This window comes from Trachurus trachurus, assembly GCF_905171665.1.
Source record: "Trachurus trachurus genome assembly, chromosome: 14".
Classification (NCBI taxonomy): Eukaryota; Metazoa; Chordata; class Actinopteri; order Carangiformes; family Carangidae; genus Trachurus; species Trachurus trachurus.
Genome location: NC_139903.1, coordinates 2,330,498 through 2,348,863, shown reverse-complemented (window position 1 = coordinate 2,348,863; position 18,366 = coordinate 2,330,498). Strand labels below are relative to the sequence as shown.

The window sequence follows — 18,366 nt, the reverse complement described above, 5'->3', positions numbered from 1 at the left end:
ACAAACGTATTCCAATTCAAGAAAATGCTAAAAGCAATAAGAGTTAGAACTTATGACAAAAGTAATTAATGACTCATAAACTCTTTTACCAATGCAAAAATGTCAGATTGAAACTTTGTTAGTTATGATAGATAGAATACTTTATTAATCCCCAAGAGGAAATTTAAAATGTCACAAGCAGCAGCAAAGGGAAAATACAGTACGTGACAATGGAGAGAAAACAACACAGATCACGAGACACTGAAGTAAAATACATAAAAACACATTGTGTATTAAAACACAATAATTAAATATGTGAAATATGTTTTGAGATTCAAGATTCAAAGTGTTAATTGTCATTTGCACAGTGGACAAAAAGTTTTGCTGACAATGAAATTCTTACTTTGTGTCCACATCACAAATGCCTGCATAAAAAGGCATAAAAACTAAGTATAAAATTAGACAATAAAGAGCAACAATAATACAACAATAGTAAAAAAAATTATAATAATACAAAAAAAGATACAAGGCGAAAAGCTAAACACAGATGGAGGTAACAGTTGTAAATGGTAGAAGAAGGTGTATTGTATATTTGTGCAATATGTATAATAAATAATGTGCAACCTGAAGGTGTTTTGTTACTTTATTGTAAAACTGTTGCTCAGTGACTGACAGATTATACAGAATAATAATTATGTATTGATATAAGGCCGGCAATCAATAGGCAATACAAGATGTATCCTCTCCCTGCTGCTTCCCAACCAGCGAATAAGAAAGTGCTTTTTTATTTTGGTTTGTTTATTGGGAAAAGTTATGAAATTACCTTGGCTGGAACAAATTCAGAAAATTAAAGTGAAATTGTCCAGTGACTGACCGGTAAACCCACAGATGTCCAGTCTGTGGCTAGCTTCAAGGGTCAATTAAAAACACACCTATACAGGTGTATACAAGCCTTTAAGTGTTGAGCCACTGCCGATTTACCACCCTGCATTGTACATATTATCTATATTGTTTAAGTTCCAATTGTGTTTTATACTGTTTCTGTGATTGAATGTCTTTTTTAATGTGAAGCACTCACAGGGTGCTATATAAATAAAGTTTTACTTACTTACTGACTGACGTGCCCCCCCCCCCTCCCCCTCAGGTCTGTCGGTGCTGCAGCGGATCTTGGACACGGCGGCGGAGCGCGGCTGGCAGGTCACCTCTGTCAACCTGGACACGCTGACCGAGGCGGCCTTCGTCAAGCTGCTGGCCGACCTCGACTTCAAGAAGGACTTCCAGATCCTCATCGACTGTGAGCTGGACCGACTCAACTCCATCATCAACCTGGTAAAACCACCTCTGACCCCCCAAACCCCCCAAACCCCCCCATTTTATAATACGTGACCTTTCTATGAAACAGATTCAGTTACACACATGATGAACCAACAGGAAACTCACAAGTTACAGATAAAAACTAAATTAAAAGACAAAAAGAAATGAAGGAAAATAAGAGAGAAAGTGAACGAGAGTCCAGCTCTGATGGATAACATGAGGTTTAATATTCAGGATGACAGAGAGATTAATCAGAGCTCATGTTATTAATTAGATGCAGCGATAACTTGACATTAAATATTGCAACCAGGAGCTGTTCAGCCTGTGAACACGACGTGAACTGACCAATCAGGACTCAGCTGGAGGGGAAACTTGGACCCATGTTGAACCAATAAGGTTGAACTCTAATAAGGTTAAACCTGATTAAATCCTGGTTTAATCTGAAACTCTACTGCACCAACCGAGATCAAAATGAAGAACGATTAGATTTCAACCTCTCTGTAAAGTTTAGATTTGACTTTATACCAAGATTTAATTCTGTTGCACCAAAACTTTAAACTGTGATCGAACGTTAAACTTTAAATGTAATTCTTACAACTGCGTTTTTGAGATGAACCAACTGAAAAACAAGTTTCTAAGAGAAAACTCTGAACCCACTGAGTTTCATGATGAAGATTCACAAAGGAAACTGTAAACTGCAAACGTATCCCTATTGATTAAAGTCAGTTTAAGAAAAATTAACTTGACTTTACTGAACCAATTTTAATTTGAAATCGTACAACAGAGCTTGTTTTACTTTAACCCTAATCTTACTAAACTCTGATTAGAGCAAATCTAAGATTAAAATTAAATCATGAGACGATCAGACTTTTTATAACTTTCGATAACATAGAAGAGTTGACACAATAGTTTAGTTTAGTTTAGTTTAGTTTAGTTTAAAACTTTATTGTCCACCTAAGTGGAAATTTGTATTTGTCTTCCCCAATTAAATCACAGTACACACAGACAATCCATACAAGTGGACAAGAAATAACAACAAATAGCAGCAATAGGTTAAAAAAAAAAACAACAAACACATAAAACAAATAGAAATCAGGTGCAGTCATGTGTTATACACTTGTATAACACATGGAACAAAGGATTTCTTACAGTATCAATATTCTTGCTTGGCCTTCGGACCCTGAATCAGTGGCCAGATGGAAGCATCAATCAAATCAAATAAGGGATAACGATAAAAGTAAAAGTTTGTCTCAGCTCTGTAGCTGTCAGAGGTTGGACACGACACAAGAGACGACTACTTATCAACTGGCTGTGATGTTGGGGATGAACTTGTGTCCTCCACACACACACACACACACACACACACACACACACACACAAAATACAGTAATTTGCTGTAAACGAGGAGACAGTTCTGGAAATAGACTCAACACACACAAACCTGAGACTGTGTGTGTGTGTGTTTTTGCTGCAACAGTTTCACATTTCAATGAGCTCAGATTTCAGCTGGTTGATGATGATGATGATGATGATGATGATGAGGAGGAGGAGGAAGGTCAGAGAGGAAGAGCGAGTCAGGACCCAAGTGGTCCAGATGTCTCTGCAGTGAAAAGGAGCTGTTGTTGTTGGATCATTATGGTCTGGACTGGAGTTCTTCTGGAGAAGAAGCCGCCACCGCTGTCGTTAGGGGTAACGGGTCTCTCCGCTGACAGCCAGCTGGCGGACGGAGAGGAACAAGTCTCAGCTGCAGCTTCAGATCAGCAGGTGCTGGTCTGAAGCTGCAGCTCCGAGGGACGATGATGATGATGATGATGATGATGATGATGATGATGATGATGATGATGATGATGATGAGCCATCAGATCATTCAGGTGGTTCAGGTCCAAGAAAAGTCGAACACAGTAAAACGTCTAAATGGAAATGTGTCGGTGAAGTGTTTTTACCTGTTGGTTGTGTGAAGCTGGGGACAAGACGCCATTTTGACATTTGATGCCGATGTAGAAAAGACTATGAGTTCACCAACTGACCAACTGGCTTCAGCAGGTTTTTATGACGACTGGGGATCACACACTTAAAGGGATACTTCACCCAAAATCGATAGTTCAACAATCATCTCCTCACCGTCATGCCAAGGAAGGGTTTGGAGAACTTTCAGAGTCATCAAAACACTTTACACTGCAAAAACTCATAACCTTTCCAAGAATATTTGTCTTATTTCTGGTAAAAAATGTCTCATTTCTAGTCAGAACTAATCTCTTTTCATATAATGGCGGCGGATAGAGTTCACTTTTGAATGCTCCAAAACACACACTATGAAACATCCAGATACCTCCATACTGCTCATCTGTACTGACACAAGTGTCCTGAAGCTGAGACATGAAAAAGTTGTTCAGAACAAAATAGTGTGATCTCTGTTTTTATCCTTGTTGTAGTATTCCTTTTAACGACGTCGCCAGATGAGAGATCACAGATGACACGATTCGTCAAACCAACTGAAGACACCTGAACGCACCAAACTCTCGCAAAAAACTCTCGTAGGGGCGACAGTTTCAGAGTGTAGTGTCAGTGCCTCCTGCCAACACGACACAACGTTGAGTTCAGACGCTGTTTCATTTGTCCCGCCTCCTCTTTGTCATTGGCTGTGGGCGACGTGTTTGCGGTGGGGTCGGTGACCAGTACACACGACCCGAGAGTCCAGAATCGGCTCAAAAAAAATCAAACATATTTGAATTGACACCTGGCGATTTGAGTCTGTTCCGTCACACACCACAACTGATTTCTGCACCAACTCGCCGACTGGTGCAGACTAGACCCGACTATGAATCGTGGGAAAAATCGTGTAGTGTGTCTCTAGATTAAGAGGTGAATATTCGTTGCGTGGCATCTTCTTGCCATTAGTCATCAGAAAAATAATTGTTGATCAGTTTAATTGTGAACAAATAGAGTTGAACATTAATCAGCGAGAAGTCTGAATCATCTATTTCAATATTATCACAGTATTTAAGTAATTATACGATATTATCTCAATTTAAAATGTTTCTGGTATCCCAGTAAAACATTATGATACATTGGGATTTATTAACTCTTTGCAACCGCAAATTATGTCCTGAAAGAAAAACATCAACATCGGTTTAATCTAATAAACATGATAAAGTTTTCAGTCTGTTCATCTCACTTCTCAAATCTTTTATATTCTCAATAAATGGGTAAAATAAAAAAAACTATAATATTCCAAAAACTTCTGTATTTGTCATGTGTATAATAATAAAAGACATATAAAACGATTTTCTTTTCCATCGCTGTTGGCTGCTTAACGCCGTCCTGTGTGAGAAGCTGTGACGAGCTCTTCTCTCTTTCTTTACTCGTTTAATAAACGGATAGAAAATTCATGAATTCATTCATAAGAATTTGTGGTAAATGGAAAATAATCACGAGCCGCCGTTTGACTTGAAGCAAGTGGAGGAAGATGAGCTGGACCTCAGAGGAGGAAGGAAGCTAACAGCTGCTTCCTCCTCCTTCTTCTCACCCTCTACAGCTGCTCTTCCTCTTCTCTCCTCCTCCTCCTCCTCCTCCTCTCTGGTCTTTTCCTTCCATCTCTTTCTGATGCTGGAGATGAGCAATTAATTCCTTCAAAGAGGAACTGAGTCTTCCAATTAGCAGCTGTTTGAGAGGACACACACACACACACACACACACACACACACACACACACACACATGTAGTAGAGTGTGATGAATCTGTAATAGATGCTTTTTATCATCATTAGAAACATCAGAAAAAAGTAATTAGTGTGTTTGACTCTGGCTCAGATCGCGGCTCAGAGGAGGAACTTGAAGAACTACCACTACATCCTGGCCAATCTGGTGAGTGAGCGCTCTTCACCACACCAACATCTGTGTTCAGCAGTATGGAGCCATTTCCCTGACGTTAAAAGTTGGCATTGAAAACAGAATTTGGCATTGTAATAACAATTTTTGGCATTGAAAATACAATATTTTATTTGGATTTTAAAAAATATATATTATCATGTAGTTTTCAATGTCAGTCTTCATGTCCATCTTTTTCAGTGTGTTTTTTTACACTGCATTTTCCCCCAGTCTCACTGGTTTTCAGTTTCAAATTTTTTTTTTCTGTTTCAATGTTCCTTTTTTCAATGCCAAGTTACTGTCAGGGTTTTGGCGTGGAGGGGAGGGTCTGAGGGGAGGGGCTAGGGACGCATGAAGAAGGAATCTGAAGACTGACATTGAAAACTACATGATCATATATTTAAAAAAAATCCAAATTAAATATTGTATTTTCTATGTCTGTGTTCCAACATTTTTTAATGCCGATACTTGTTTCAGTGTCAATACAACTTTTATTACAATGCCAAATTTTATTTTCAATGCCAACTTTTAATGTCAGGGAAATAGCTCCATACAGCAGGAGCTCGGCCCCGTGGAACTGACTGTGTGTGTGTGTGTGTGTGTGTGTGTGTGTGTGTGTGTGTGTGTGTGTGTGTGTGTGTGTGTGTGTGTGTGTGTGTGTGTGTGTGTGTGTGTGTGTGTGTGTGTGTGTGTGTGTGTGTGTGTGTGTGTGTGTGTGTGTGTGTGTGTGTGTCAGGGCTTCATGGACCTGAACGTCACAGAGTTTCAGAAGCTGGGGCCGAACGTGACGGGCCTGCAGCTGGTGAACCGGTCCGATCCGGCTGTGATGAAGATCAACCAGGACTGGCTGGACTTTGACAGCAAAGACCTGAAGCTGGCCCGCAGGAGGCTCAAGGTACACACACACACACACACACACACACACACACACACACACACACACACACACACACACACACACACACACACACACACACACATTCACTCGTACCTGAGCTGCCTTTGTAGTGAGGTGAATTATTGATGGTCTGGAGCTGAAACTAAATGTTTTCGAGCGGCTCCGTCCAGAGAAGATCAAATATTCATGTTTCTGACGCTGCGCTGACTGACGGTTGTGAAATGAAGTCGTTTTTAATGTTTGGCAGTTTCACAGATGTGTCACAGATGTGCAGTTCAACACGTTCAACATTGTTTTCTTTGTAGAGTTCAGACCTGAGCAGCTGCGTTTACAGGTGTAATTAATAAACTGGACGAGTCAATTTTGACTGAAACAACTGACAGGATCATTAGGAGAATTTAGATCAAAGGTTCTCAAAGTCCAAGGACCCCCAGGGTCCTCGAGAGGGTTCAAGGGGGTCCACAACTTTTTATTGAAACCACTTTTTTCAGAGGGGGGTTTTTATCACTTTTTTTTTTCTTTTTCTTTTTTTTTGAAATTTTACCACTTTTTTCTAGAACATTTTAAAATGTTTTACTTTTTTTGTTTTATTTTTTTAATTTTTTTTAATTTTTTCTAGAAATTTTGCCACTTTATCTAAAAAAAAAATTCTACTTTTTTTGAAAAAAAAATCAAATTTGAGAAATTTTACCACTTTTTAAAAAAATTGTTTTTGAGAAATGTACCACTTTTTTATAGAAAATATGTAACCTTTTTTTTTATGATTTTTATTTAATTTAATTTTTTACTTTTATTTTATTTTTAAAATTTTTCTAGAAATTTTACCACTTTATCTAAAAAAAAAAATCAACTTTTTTAAAATAAATTTTACCACTTTTTTCTAGAAAATGTTTTATTTTTTATTTTTTTTTAAATCTCACCACCTTTTTTTTTAGATTTTTTACTTTTTTTGGGCTGGGGGGGGGGATTTTTGCCACTTTTCCCCAGAAATGTTTAAACAATTTCTGAGAAATTGTACCACTTTTTTCCAGAAATTTCTCTACAATATTTCCACAAATTCACGCCATAGGCCCTAATTTGAACGTATACATTGAGTAAAAAAGTAACGTTCTTCAGTCCCAGAACAAGTATTTGTGTATTTCTGGTGTTTGCTTCGAGATTTCGTCCAATCACCACTGATCTAATCACTGATTTAGATAAAGGTTTTAACATGACGTTGCTCCGCCTCAGTACACAGGAGCTCTGACCTACGACGGCGTCACCGTCATGGCAACGGCCTTTCAGAACCTGCGGCGGCAGCGGATCGACATCTCTCGCCGTGGCAACGCAGGGGAGTGTCTGGCCAACCCCCCCGCTCCCTGGGGGCAGGGCATCGACATCCAGAGAGCCCTGCAGCAGGTACACACACTCACACACAGACGTTTTAAACTCTACGACATCTCTTATTGACGTCCTGGTTGGTAACTCTGGATCAGGCCTTAAGCCCCGCCCACTGGCTACCTGCTCCAGGTGTAAGAGCAGAGATCATCAAGATGGTCGCAGGGGTAAATATCAAATATCAAAGAGACTCAGACTCAGGTGAAGAGTCTGTGGACACCAGAACAAGAGACTATGTAGTGGCAAATGTTAGGTATAAGGTATTCCTGGCTTACACGTGTCCAAACACCTTAAAAATTCACTTGAAGTCCAGGTAATGTTAGAAAAAAGTGTCACTCAAAACAATACAGGATGGGACACGTTAAGAAAACCGTGTGTCTCCACTGCTAGCCTGGCGTTTTCTACTCAGGTCAATGACCTCACTTGCCAGCGTGCAAGGCTGGTGCCTCTTAAAGCTACAGCACCACCAGGATTTAACTTAAAGATGAACAAATAGCCATATCAATTAAACTCACTCATCAATGACTATTAGACCAATAAACTTTAGATCCAAAAGGTACCAGGGTGTCCGCGGGGTTTTAAAAAGTATTAAAAAGTGATAAATCAAAAAAGCAAAATTTAATGGCCTTAAAAAGTGATAAATTTGGTCCAAAGGTATTAATTTTAAAGAATAGGTATTATTTTTTTTCTTTTGGACAATGACTGGTTTTATTTTGATGAAATAGGCGTAATAAAATAAATAAAGCATTACTTGCTTGCGCCGCTACTTCAAAAAAAAAAGGAATGATATTGACGTCATATCAATTCATTGTATTCATTGGCCGCTAGAAATCTAAAATCGTCTTCGCGCGCATAGTTGTCAGGCGGATAGAAGTGCTAGTGAATCTCTTCGGATTTTAGCGTGTGGCAAAACGTTTCGAATATGGGAAAATGCAAGTTTGCAGAAGACTTAAATTGAGATGACAGGCGCCTTGATGTAGCCTATGTGTGTGTCAATGTAGATGCACGTCACGCGCCGCACATCCGATGTGCTCTTTTTTCATGCATTCGCGGCTCACAGCTCCATGAACCTTCTACCGCCAGCCCGGTGTTTAGTCGGACCGGGTCCGGGTCTGCTCCGTTTGAAAGGGCAGGAAGCCCCGAAGCGCTACAGATACAGACACCTGCAGCAGCTGCAGCTTCTACTGAGAGCTGAGGTCAGATGGAACGCACGTGAGACACAGACCGACGGTGCAGATGTGCGGACATTGTTGAAACTTTTCACACTGATGTAAAAAAAAAAAAAACATATATATGGCCTACCACTGTGTTCTGTGACGGTAGAGACAGAACCAGGTATTTATTTAAAGAGTTAGTGAGGTGAGTTGGGTGAGGGAGGGAGGTGAGGAAGGAAGACGGAGCGAGGCAAACTGGGTGAGGGAGGGAGGGAGGGAGGGAGGTGGAGTGAGGTGAGTGAGTGGGGGGGGGGGGGGGGGGGGGGGGGGGGGGGCAGGTGAGGGTGGGATCAGGGGAGAGAGGCTGGTGATTGAGAAAGGCATGATAAGATATTTTATTTTTGATCAAATGTTCCTGATGACTTATGGATGATGCCCTGTTGTGCAACCGAGTCTCCTGGGTAATGGTAATGATGTAAGTAAGTGTTGGATGATAAAATCTATGTACATGTCATAAAACCTTTCTGATTGATACTTGGTGCAACTCGATGTCGTGGTGGTATTAAAAAAAATCTGAAGGTAGTGAAAAAAGGTATTAAATGGTAGTAAATTGACTCAAAGATTTGTGTATATACCCTGGGTACAAAATATAGTTAAATCAGCAAACCCGTTCTTGCCTCATGCAGACTAAGAGACACATCAGTGGAAGTTCGTGCAGTCAGCATCTGTACAGAACAGTCACTCTGGTTCTCATCTATTCATCTTTTCAGAACATTAAACTTAGTTAGCATCTTTTCATCGGACGCAAAGCAAATTTCTCACTGACAAGATTACATACAAAGTCAATTCAAAAACTTGCAGGAAAATACACGGGAATTTGTGCCGGAGTCGACACCTCTGTTATTTACTCAGACATGACGGCACAAGCCGGTTGTACTCGCGCATTCGTGCGAGTAACACGAGTAAACACAAATACTCCCGTGGTCAAAAAACGTAGCTTTGTGTCCGGTGTGTGAACGCACCGTTCGGATGGAAACATCTCTGTCCGTACTGACGAGGTTTCAGGTTTATTCACGTGTGGAGAAACCTGTCACATGTCTGTTATTATACGATAGCACTGTTTGGATTCAACAAACACAAACCTCAAGTCAATAATGACTCTTTACTGAAAACTTTTCAATGTTTTTGACGTCACAAAGTTTTTGAGGAAAAATACTTATGGAAAACCAACGAGATGATGCTAATACATGCTGCACAGGTTCAAAAGTGTGTTGTGTATGTGTGTGTGTGTGTGTGTGTGTGTGTGTGTGTGTGTGTGTGTGTGTGTGTGTGTGTGTGTGTGTGTGTGTGTGTGTGTGTGTGTGTGTGTGTGTGTGTGTGTGTGTGTGTGTGTGTGTGTGCAGGTGCGTCTGGAGGGGCTGTCGGGTCACGTCCAGTTCGACGAGCGAGGACATCGGACCAACTACACTGTGACGGTGATGGAGCTGAGTCCCACCGGCCCCAGGAAGGTGCTGCTGCCTCTCTCTGTCTAAACGGCTTCACTGTGGTTTCACTGTGACATCACCGGCGTTGGTTTGGTTTGGTTTGGTGGCGTCGGACGCTGCAGCAGCTTCTCTCCTTTTCTCCACCTCAGCTCCTTTTCACTAATTAGCTTCCTGCTCTCTGATTGGAGGTGTGATAATCAGTCAGATCAGCTGCTGCAGCGCTCGGCGGCTGAAAACCTGCAGACTCTCGGCTTTCTGCTCAACTCCATCAGACTGTAATAAGCTCCTCACTTTGAAGATTACAGTCAGTGTCATTCAGGTCTCCGACGGCGACGGGTCATTTTGACAGAAACCAAACCGACCCACTCATCAAATCTGAACCAAGTGCACATGGACTTTATACTGTTACAGAGCTTTAATATGAACATCCACCTTTATATTGTATGAAGCATTACAGAAACAATGGATTTATGATATGAACAGGAGCGTTTTCAAGGCATTTTATTTATCTGTTAAGCCTTTTGTAGGGCTGCAACTAACGATTATTTTCATTATCGATCAATCTGTCGATTATATAAACGATTAATCGATTAGTTGAAAAACGTCTATCAGTGTTTCGACGTCCTCAAATGTCTTGTTTTGTCCACAAACCAAAGAGAGACTCAGTTTTTTGTCATAAAGGAACAAAGAAACCAGAAATATTCACATTTAAGAAGCTGAAATCAGAGAATTTGGACTGTTTTTTTTTTAAAAACTACTCAAACTGATTATTAGATTATCAAAATAGTTGACGATTCATTTAATAATAGATTATTGTTAGATTAATTAATTGTTGCAGCTCTAGTCTTTTGTACAAAAACGCAACAAACTGTGTGTAAAATAACTGTAAAGTGTCTATCACTCTGTTAATATTATTATAATGAAGACAGATGATTGGACAGAAACAACATATTTGTTACATGAACAGACATTTTATTTATCTATTAAGTCTTTTGTAGGGCTGCAACTAACAATTATTTTCATTATCGATTAATCTGTCGATTATATAAACGATTAATCGATTAGTTGTTTGGTCAAAAAAAATGTTTTAAAAAGTGTTGAAAAACATCAATCAGTGTTTCTCAAACCACAAGATACAGTAGATGACGTCCTCAAATGTCTTGTTTTGTCCACAAACCAAAGAGAGACTCAGTTTATTGTCATAAAGGAACAAAGAAACCAGAAATATTCACATTTAAGAAGCTGAAATCAGAGAATTTTGACTTTTTTTTTCTTTAAAAAAAACTACTCAAACCGATTATTAGATTATCAAAATAGTTGACGATTAATTTAATAATAGATAAACTGTGTGTAAAACAACTGTAAAGTGTCTATCACTCTGTTAATATTATTATAATGAAGACAGATGATTGGACGGCGACTGCGTGGTGTTAATCTGCTGCTGCTCTGTTCAGATCGGCTACTGGAACGAGAGGAGAGGCTACGTGAACACCAACGTGTACCGGCCGGTGGTGGAGGAGTTCTACGGGCTGCAGAACAGGACCTACGTGGTAACCACCATCCTGGTGAGACACTGCTGCTCACATCTCCTTCCTGGTTTCTTACAATCCGATGAGGAGGATCGGCTTTGAACTGTTTTAATTTCTCTCTGCAGTCAGAGATTTATTGTTTCATTCTTGTGGACATGATGTCTCACTGTCTTTAGACCTTGACATAACTCATTCCAATCTGGTGAGAAGTTTTTAGATCATAGTTGTGACTGAAAACAGATAAAACAATTAGCTACCCCCGATCTCTACCGACTCCGTCTTTTGCTCCGTTCCGACTCCGTTGCGAACACCGGAGCAATTTGCTTCCATTCACGTCAGTCAGAGCTTTTCCACTGCGGCGCTGCGTCTCCGATGCGTCTCCGGTCCATCACAGCTCCGGTGGTCTGGCAGGAATACGCAGCAGGTCTAGTTTAGCCAGATCGTGCATCAATCCACGTCGATTAGGTCGCCCCATAGACTGTAAGAAGAATGGACATAGCACCCATGATGTCCCCCATTGGTTTTGGGGAGTCGTTTTTGTGACTCAAATATGGCGGCCTGAACAGCGCCATGTTGGATTGGCCGGCCGAGAACCAGAATTTTGACCTAATAACAGTAAAACGGTAGAGTTAAAAAAAAAAGTCACCCCCCTCAGAGTGTGTGTCGGTTGAGACCAAAAAACGTTCTGACACCAGGCTTTGATCATGTTTATTGAGGATGTAAAGTCGGTGATTTTAACATGGGGGTCTATGGAGAATGCTGCTTTCTGACACCAGCCCCCAGAGGAAGCCCAGGGGATTGCAGTTTTTTGAACGCGGAAGTGAGCTTCACTTCTCAGACCGACAACTGCCCCCTTGGGTCGCCCTCACGTAGAAAGTCAAAAATACAGAGCATCCGGTAAATTTCAAAATAAAACATGACGGACAAACTTCCGATCATAAATCATAACTTTGTCAACATTAGTTTCACCTGCTGGCACAAGAAGAGCATATTTTTAATCTCTCTTTATGACGCGTCAAACGGAGTCGGGACGGAGATGGAAATGGAGTTGGTGGAAGTTGGGGGTCAGAGCAGTAACATACTTAGTGCAGCAGAGGCTGAAAGAGTTCGACCAGGTGATACAGGAACAGAGGGACGTGATAAACACCAGTAGAGGTTGTTGTGATGTAGAACAGGAGGATGAGATGTGACTTTCCACCTCCATGTGTCGTACAAACAGGAAGCTCCCTACATGATGCTGAAGAAGAACCACGAGCAGCTTGTGGGGAACGACAGGTACGAGGGTTACTGCGCCGAACTCGCCGCGGAGATCGCCAAACACGTCGGCTTCACCTACCGCCTGGAGCTGGTGGCCGACGGCAAGTACGGGTCCAGAGACAGCGACACCAAGATGTGGAACGGGATGGTGGGCGAGCTGGTGTACGGGGTGAGTGGGGGGGGCGGGGGCTCTGTAAAGTGCTGGTTTTAAACTCAAAGAACCCTTAACTCTTTCGCGACCATTGACGAGTAAACTCGTCACAGCCTGCCGAACGTTCACGACCATTGACGAGTAAACTCGTCAAAACCGTTTTTTTACAGATTACGATAATAGACACTCTGAGGTACCATGTGTGTGAATATGGTAGTCCTCTGATATGTAAAACTGTTTTAAACTAAAATCAAAACATAATGTTTTTTATAAACTGTGTGATCTTGGTTTTGTTTGAGTAATCGTTCTCCTTGAATGCTGCTCTGGGGACAGCGTGCAGCGCTGTGCGGCTGTCGGCTACAGTGTTGCCACTTTCTCGCTGAATCTGGCGACTTTCCAAACCCTCTTTTGACAAAAGCGACCGACGACAAATGTGGCGACTTTTACCGGTGCTGTTACAAACGTTTCTGGTTTGGAGACTCGGATCTGAAAGCCCGTTATCACGGCTGTTTTCACGGCGCTGTGCAGCAGAGCGGGCGCTCTGCAGCGGGTGCTGTGACCGGCCGCCCCCCGCCCCAGAGCACTCATCGCCGGCCAGTCACACAGCAGTGTCCCGGAGCTGCTGCGCTGCGGCCAGAGACCCACACCGCTGCACCGCTGCTCTCCACGCTGCCACACCCCCCAGATTTGCCTACAAATATATTTATTTAGCCGTAGAAATGATTTGGGAGACGCCACACTGCAGAGAACCGGTAAAATGAGCAGATTGCCACTTGACACAAAAGTGAGTTTTTCTCTGAAACTAGAGCGGGAGCTCCGTTTTTGGAGAAACCCAGCTCTCTTCTTCTACTTCGTCCTCACGAACGAAACGGCGCAAAAACTCGCCGTTTTTTCGTGGAGCACGTTGTAAAGTCACTCTTCAACCACGTGAAGACCGTTTGTTTCTAGGTGATGTACAGAGTTCGGTTCGACGTGAGATAAAAGGTAAACAAATAGCCAAAAACATGTGGTCCTGAGCGGATGTGCTGAGGAATTAGTGTGGTCGCGAAAGAGTTAAAATGACACAAATTAGACCACGGACCCCCATTGGACCACATTTTGAGGCAAACACCAGAATTATACACAAATATTTGTTCTGAGACTGAAGAACGTTACTTTTTTAGTCAATGTATGCGTTCAAATTAGGGCCAATGGCGTGGATTTGTGGAAATATCTGGAAAAAAGTGGTACAATTTCTCATAAAACGTTTAAACATTTCTAAAAAAAAAAAGTGGTAAAAATTCTCAAAAAAAAAAAAGTAAAAAATGTTTTTTTAGAAAAAATTGGTAAGATTTAAAAAATAATAATAATAATAATAATAATACAAAAAAAGTGGTACAATTTCTCCAAAAACATTTCTAGAAAAAAAGTGGTAAAAATTCTCCCAAAAAAAGTTAAAAAATAAAATAAAATTCTAGAAAAAAGTGGTAAGATTATATAAAAAAAAAAAGTTAAACATTTTCTAGAAAAAAATAGGTTAAGTTTCTCAAAAGCAATTCTAAAAAGTGGTAAAATTGATCAAAAAAGGTTTAAAAATATTCTAGAAAAAGTGGTGATATGATTAGTTAATAATAATAAGCGTTAGTCCTGTCAGAATAAACGTGTTAATAATCACCACAACTGATTAACAACAAAATAGAAATGTGTGAAGAATAATGGTAGTAAATTACTGGTAATAATAATAATAATGGTAGTAAATAATGGTAGTAAATGACTGAAATTCCTTTTACTACTGTTACGAATATGTGAATGCTAAAATGAAGAGGTAAATTAGCCTCGTCCTTTTATCAAAGGACACATACACACCAACTTTTTTTGCTTTAAAACCAGTCCTTATATGGGCAGAGTCTTAACTCCTTTGAATGTTTAACCCAAATGTAGTGGCAAACATAGATTTTAATTCCAAAATCACTCGATTTATTAGCAGTAAGATGGTACAGCTGGCTCGTTGTTTTATTTCTCGTTGCAGAATCCAGGTATTTCCATTAATACACACTATTCCAAGCTTCTCTTGGTTTTCACAACGGTCCACAACATCTTAACGTAACGGTAACATCTGAAAGTGACGGTCAAAAAACCTTTTTTCCCTGTACCTATTACCACTCTGCTAATCCACGTCTTGTACTTTTCACAAGTTCTTCAAAACAAAACAATGCGCATGTGCAGCGCCTACTTCAGGTGCTGTGGTAAATTTGACATCTATGCAATAAAAGGCAATAATGTATAACACAACCAAAACTAATATAAAACACGCTGTAATCTACAGTAAAACTCTCAACTTTCTTTAACATAATATTGGCTCCTACACCAAAGTTACGTCCTTGGTTAATAAAGGCCGTGTTGTACTTGAACGTTGCAGAAAGCTGACGTGGCGGTGGCGCCGCTCACCATCACGCTGGTGCGCGAGCAGGTGATCGACTTCACCAAACCGTTCATGTCTCTGGGGATTTCCATCATGATCAAGAAACCCACCAAGTCCAAACCCGGAGTCTTCTCCTTCCTGGACCCGCTGGCCTACGAGATCTGGATGTGCATCGTCTTCGCCTACATCGGCGTCAGCGTGGTGCTGTTTCTGGTGAGGGGGGGGGTGTGTGTGTGTGTGTGTGTGTGTGTGTGTGTGTGTGTGTGTGTGTGTGTGTGTGTGTGTGTGTGTGTTAGAGGGTGATAAGGGAGTGGATATTCAGTCCCATCCCAAAAATAATCTGATCCTGTCCTAATCCCGTTCCCGTGTTGTTTATTCTGGCCAGATTCTGTCAGTTACAGTTTAAAATATATATGTATATGTACAGTACACATACCACACTATCACACTTAGTTGAATATAAACCCAAATATGACATCTAATGTGGTGTTTTAATGTGTTTATTGCCAAATTATTTTTACATTCACTCCATCTTGAAGCTGTTAAAGCCCCAGTGTGTAATTTATTTGGCTTTTTATCAGCAAAAATCAAACCTGTCTTTCATAAATCCGTATTTCACTGAAGGTGAATCACAGCTGCTACAAATGAAAGCTTTCTGGTTCCTTAGAATGAGTTGTTACAAGTCGTTACAAATACATAAGTGGGCGACGCACCGAACCGAGGCGGCCATGTTGCATCGTGACCGTAGGTAACCACGGAAACGGCCTGTTAAAACTGTCACCACTGTGTAGTGTGAGGAAGGACGGAGGCACTGGTGTTGCATTCAGGTGCAGTCAGGCAGACGGCCGTCGGCAAACCAACCGGATGTCATTTTACTCCACCAGAGAAAGACGGTAAAACAATACCACATCACCATGACAACATGTTGTCACTTGTTTATCCTGTCACATGCAGCGTCTGTTGTCTGTCTGATGTCTGCCCGATTTCACCTGAATGCAACATCAAGAATACGTTCAGATATGCAACCGCACCGCTAGATGGAGGGAATTCCTACGTATTATACCTTTTAAGAACAATAAACACATTTGAATTCTGATGTGGTTGGACAACACGTCATAAGAGCCAGTTATGAGAGAAAAATGTAGTTAAAGTATTGCAGTAAAAGTAGCGTTTGGTTCCTCTGACTGATATATTATTGTTATTATACGTACTGTATATGACATCATTAGATCATTAATACTGAAGCATCAGTGTTAGAGTTTCAAGTCTAACTAGAGTTGGGCGACCTTGACCTTGATCTTGACCTGCTGCTCAGCTTTTTCCCTGGTTTCATCCCAATCATGTGATGAATAATGAAACTATTGGGAATCCTATGGCTGGGTCTTGAAAAGTATTAAAAGGTGTTAAATCAATTTTGGGAAAATTAAGACCCTTAAAAAGTAGTAAAAAGTCTTTTCACGACTTTATAAAGTCTTACATTTTCAAGGTATTTTTTCTGAATTAGCTGTCCAAGAGTTTGAGTCCTAAAAAACATTGTAAAAGTGTGTGAATTTATTCATTTTATTAAAGAACAAAGATGAACTGGTGCATAAAAAAAGAAAAGAAGATTGTTGTTTTTGATTTTTGAGTGGAGCAATGTTTTTTTGTTTTGTTTTTTGATAAACTTTTATTTATTATCCCAGCCTATTTTGAATTCTGTTGTATCATAGTGGTCTAAAGTCTTTATCACAAACTAAAACTTAAGTTAAAAGTGTCACTGATGTAAATGGTTACAGCTTGAAGTGGCGTTGAGGTATTGAAAAAATATTGAGAAGGTCTTGAAAAAGTCTTAAAAAGGTATTACAATTAACTTCAAGATTCCTGTATAAACCCTGTATGGGAATCCTATGGGAATCCTGTGGGAGCGGTGTGTCGGTGTGTCCAGTGAGCGACCGTGTCTCTGTGTCTCAGGTGAGTCGCTTCAGTCCGTACGAGTGGCAGGGCGACGACTCTGACGACGAAGATGAAACTCTGGTCTCCTCCGCCTCCAGACGAGCTCCTCCCACTTCCTCCTCCGAGCTCACACACTCCCCAGGTACCTCGCCATCGTCTTCATCATCATCCTCATCGCCATCGTCTTCATCATCATCATCATGGTCATCATTGTTGTTGTCATTATCGCCATCGTCATCATTGTCATCAACATGGTGATCAAACTTCATCTTCATCATCTTAATGTGTTTAGAGCCAAAGACGATTTTCTCTGATAAACACACAATAAAGTTTTTCTAATCTAATCTAATCTAATCATCATGAGCCTCAGCCAGTGTCTCATAGTGAACCAGTGTTTTCCTCTCAGCAGGCTACTCCCACTCCCAGTCCCAGTCCCAGTCTCAGAACCAGAACCAGAACCAGCAGAAGGAGAAGGAGAGTCCAGAACACACCAATGACTTTGGGATCTTCAACTCTCTGTGGTTTTCTCTGGGAGCCTTCATGCAGCAGGGCTGTGACATCTCCCCCAGGTAGGAACACACACACACACACACACACACACGCGCGCACCTGTCCTGGTGTGAGATCGGATCATAGGGGGGGCAACCGTCATTCCGACATCCCACCAGGCCTCTAATTGTCTAAATGGCAACACTTAATTTTCTATCAAACGTCCCGTCATTCCGACACTTTTTGCCTCCTATGGTCGGAATGACAGTATTTTTTTTTTTTTAAACATTGTGCCTTTCCGACAGTTCCTTTAATAGCGTATTTTTCCCCAAAAGATTGTGCACTGGTTGGGTTTAGGCAATGAAGAAAGGAGTTGGTTAAGTTTAGTAAAAAGAGCAGGTAGAGGCTAGACAGGCAGACTAGTCCCTGTCTGCGCTCTGCTGCGTAATTACACACAACCATGGGTATTCCTCTATCAGCATGTCTTAAAGGTGTACAGAAAAGAAAATTGAATTTAAGCCCACTCTGGGTCATA

General features: G+C 40.9%; 1 protein-coding gene across 1 annotated transcript in view; it reads left to right on the top strand.

Moving 5' to 3' along the window:
* Positions 1–18,366, top strand: part of LOC310997305 (glutamate receptor 1-like) — a gene marked incomplete at both ends in the record, with an annotated part of 143,024 nt that overhangs the window by 99,275 nt on the left and 25,383 nt on the right. The window contains 10 exons of the mRNA XM_083986981.1: positions 1,124–1,308; positions 5,103–5,156; positions 5,896–6,054; positions 7,288–7,455; positions 9,992–10,096; positions 11,527–11,637; positions 12,821–13,027; positions 15,408–15,623; positions 17,361–17,484; positions 17,752–17,911. Of these exons, the coding sequence (XP_083843107.1) occupies positions 1,124–1,308; positions 5,103–5,156; positions 5,896–6,054; positions 7,288–7,455; positions 9,992–10,096; positions 11,527–11,637; positions 12,821–13,027; positions 15,408–15,623; positions 17,361–17,484; positions 17,752–17,911 (1,489 nt within the window). The remainder of the gene's footprint in view (positions 1–1,123; positions 1,309–5,102; positions 5,157–5,895; positions 6,055–7,287; positions 7,456–9,991; positions 10,097–11,526; positions 11,638–12,820; positions 13,028–15,407; positions 15,624–17,360; positions 17,485–17,751; positions 17,912–18,366) is intronic.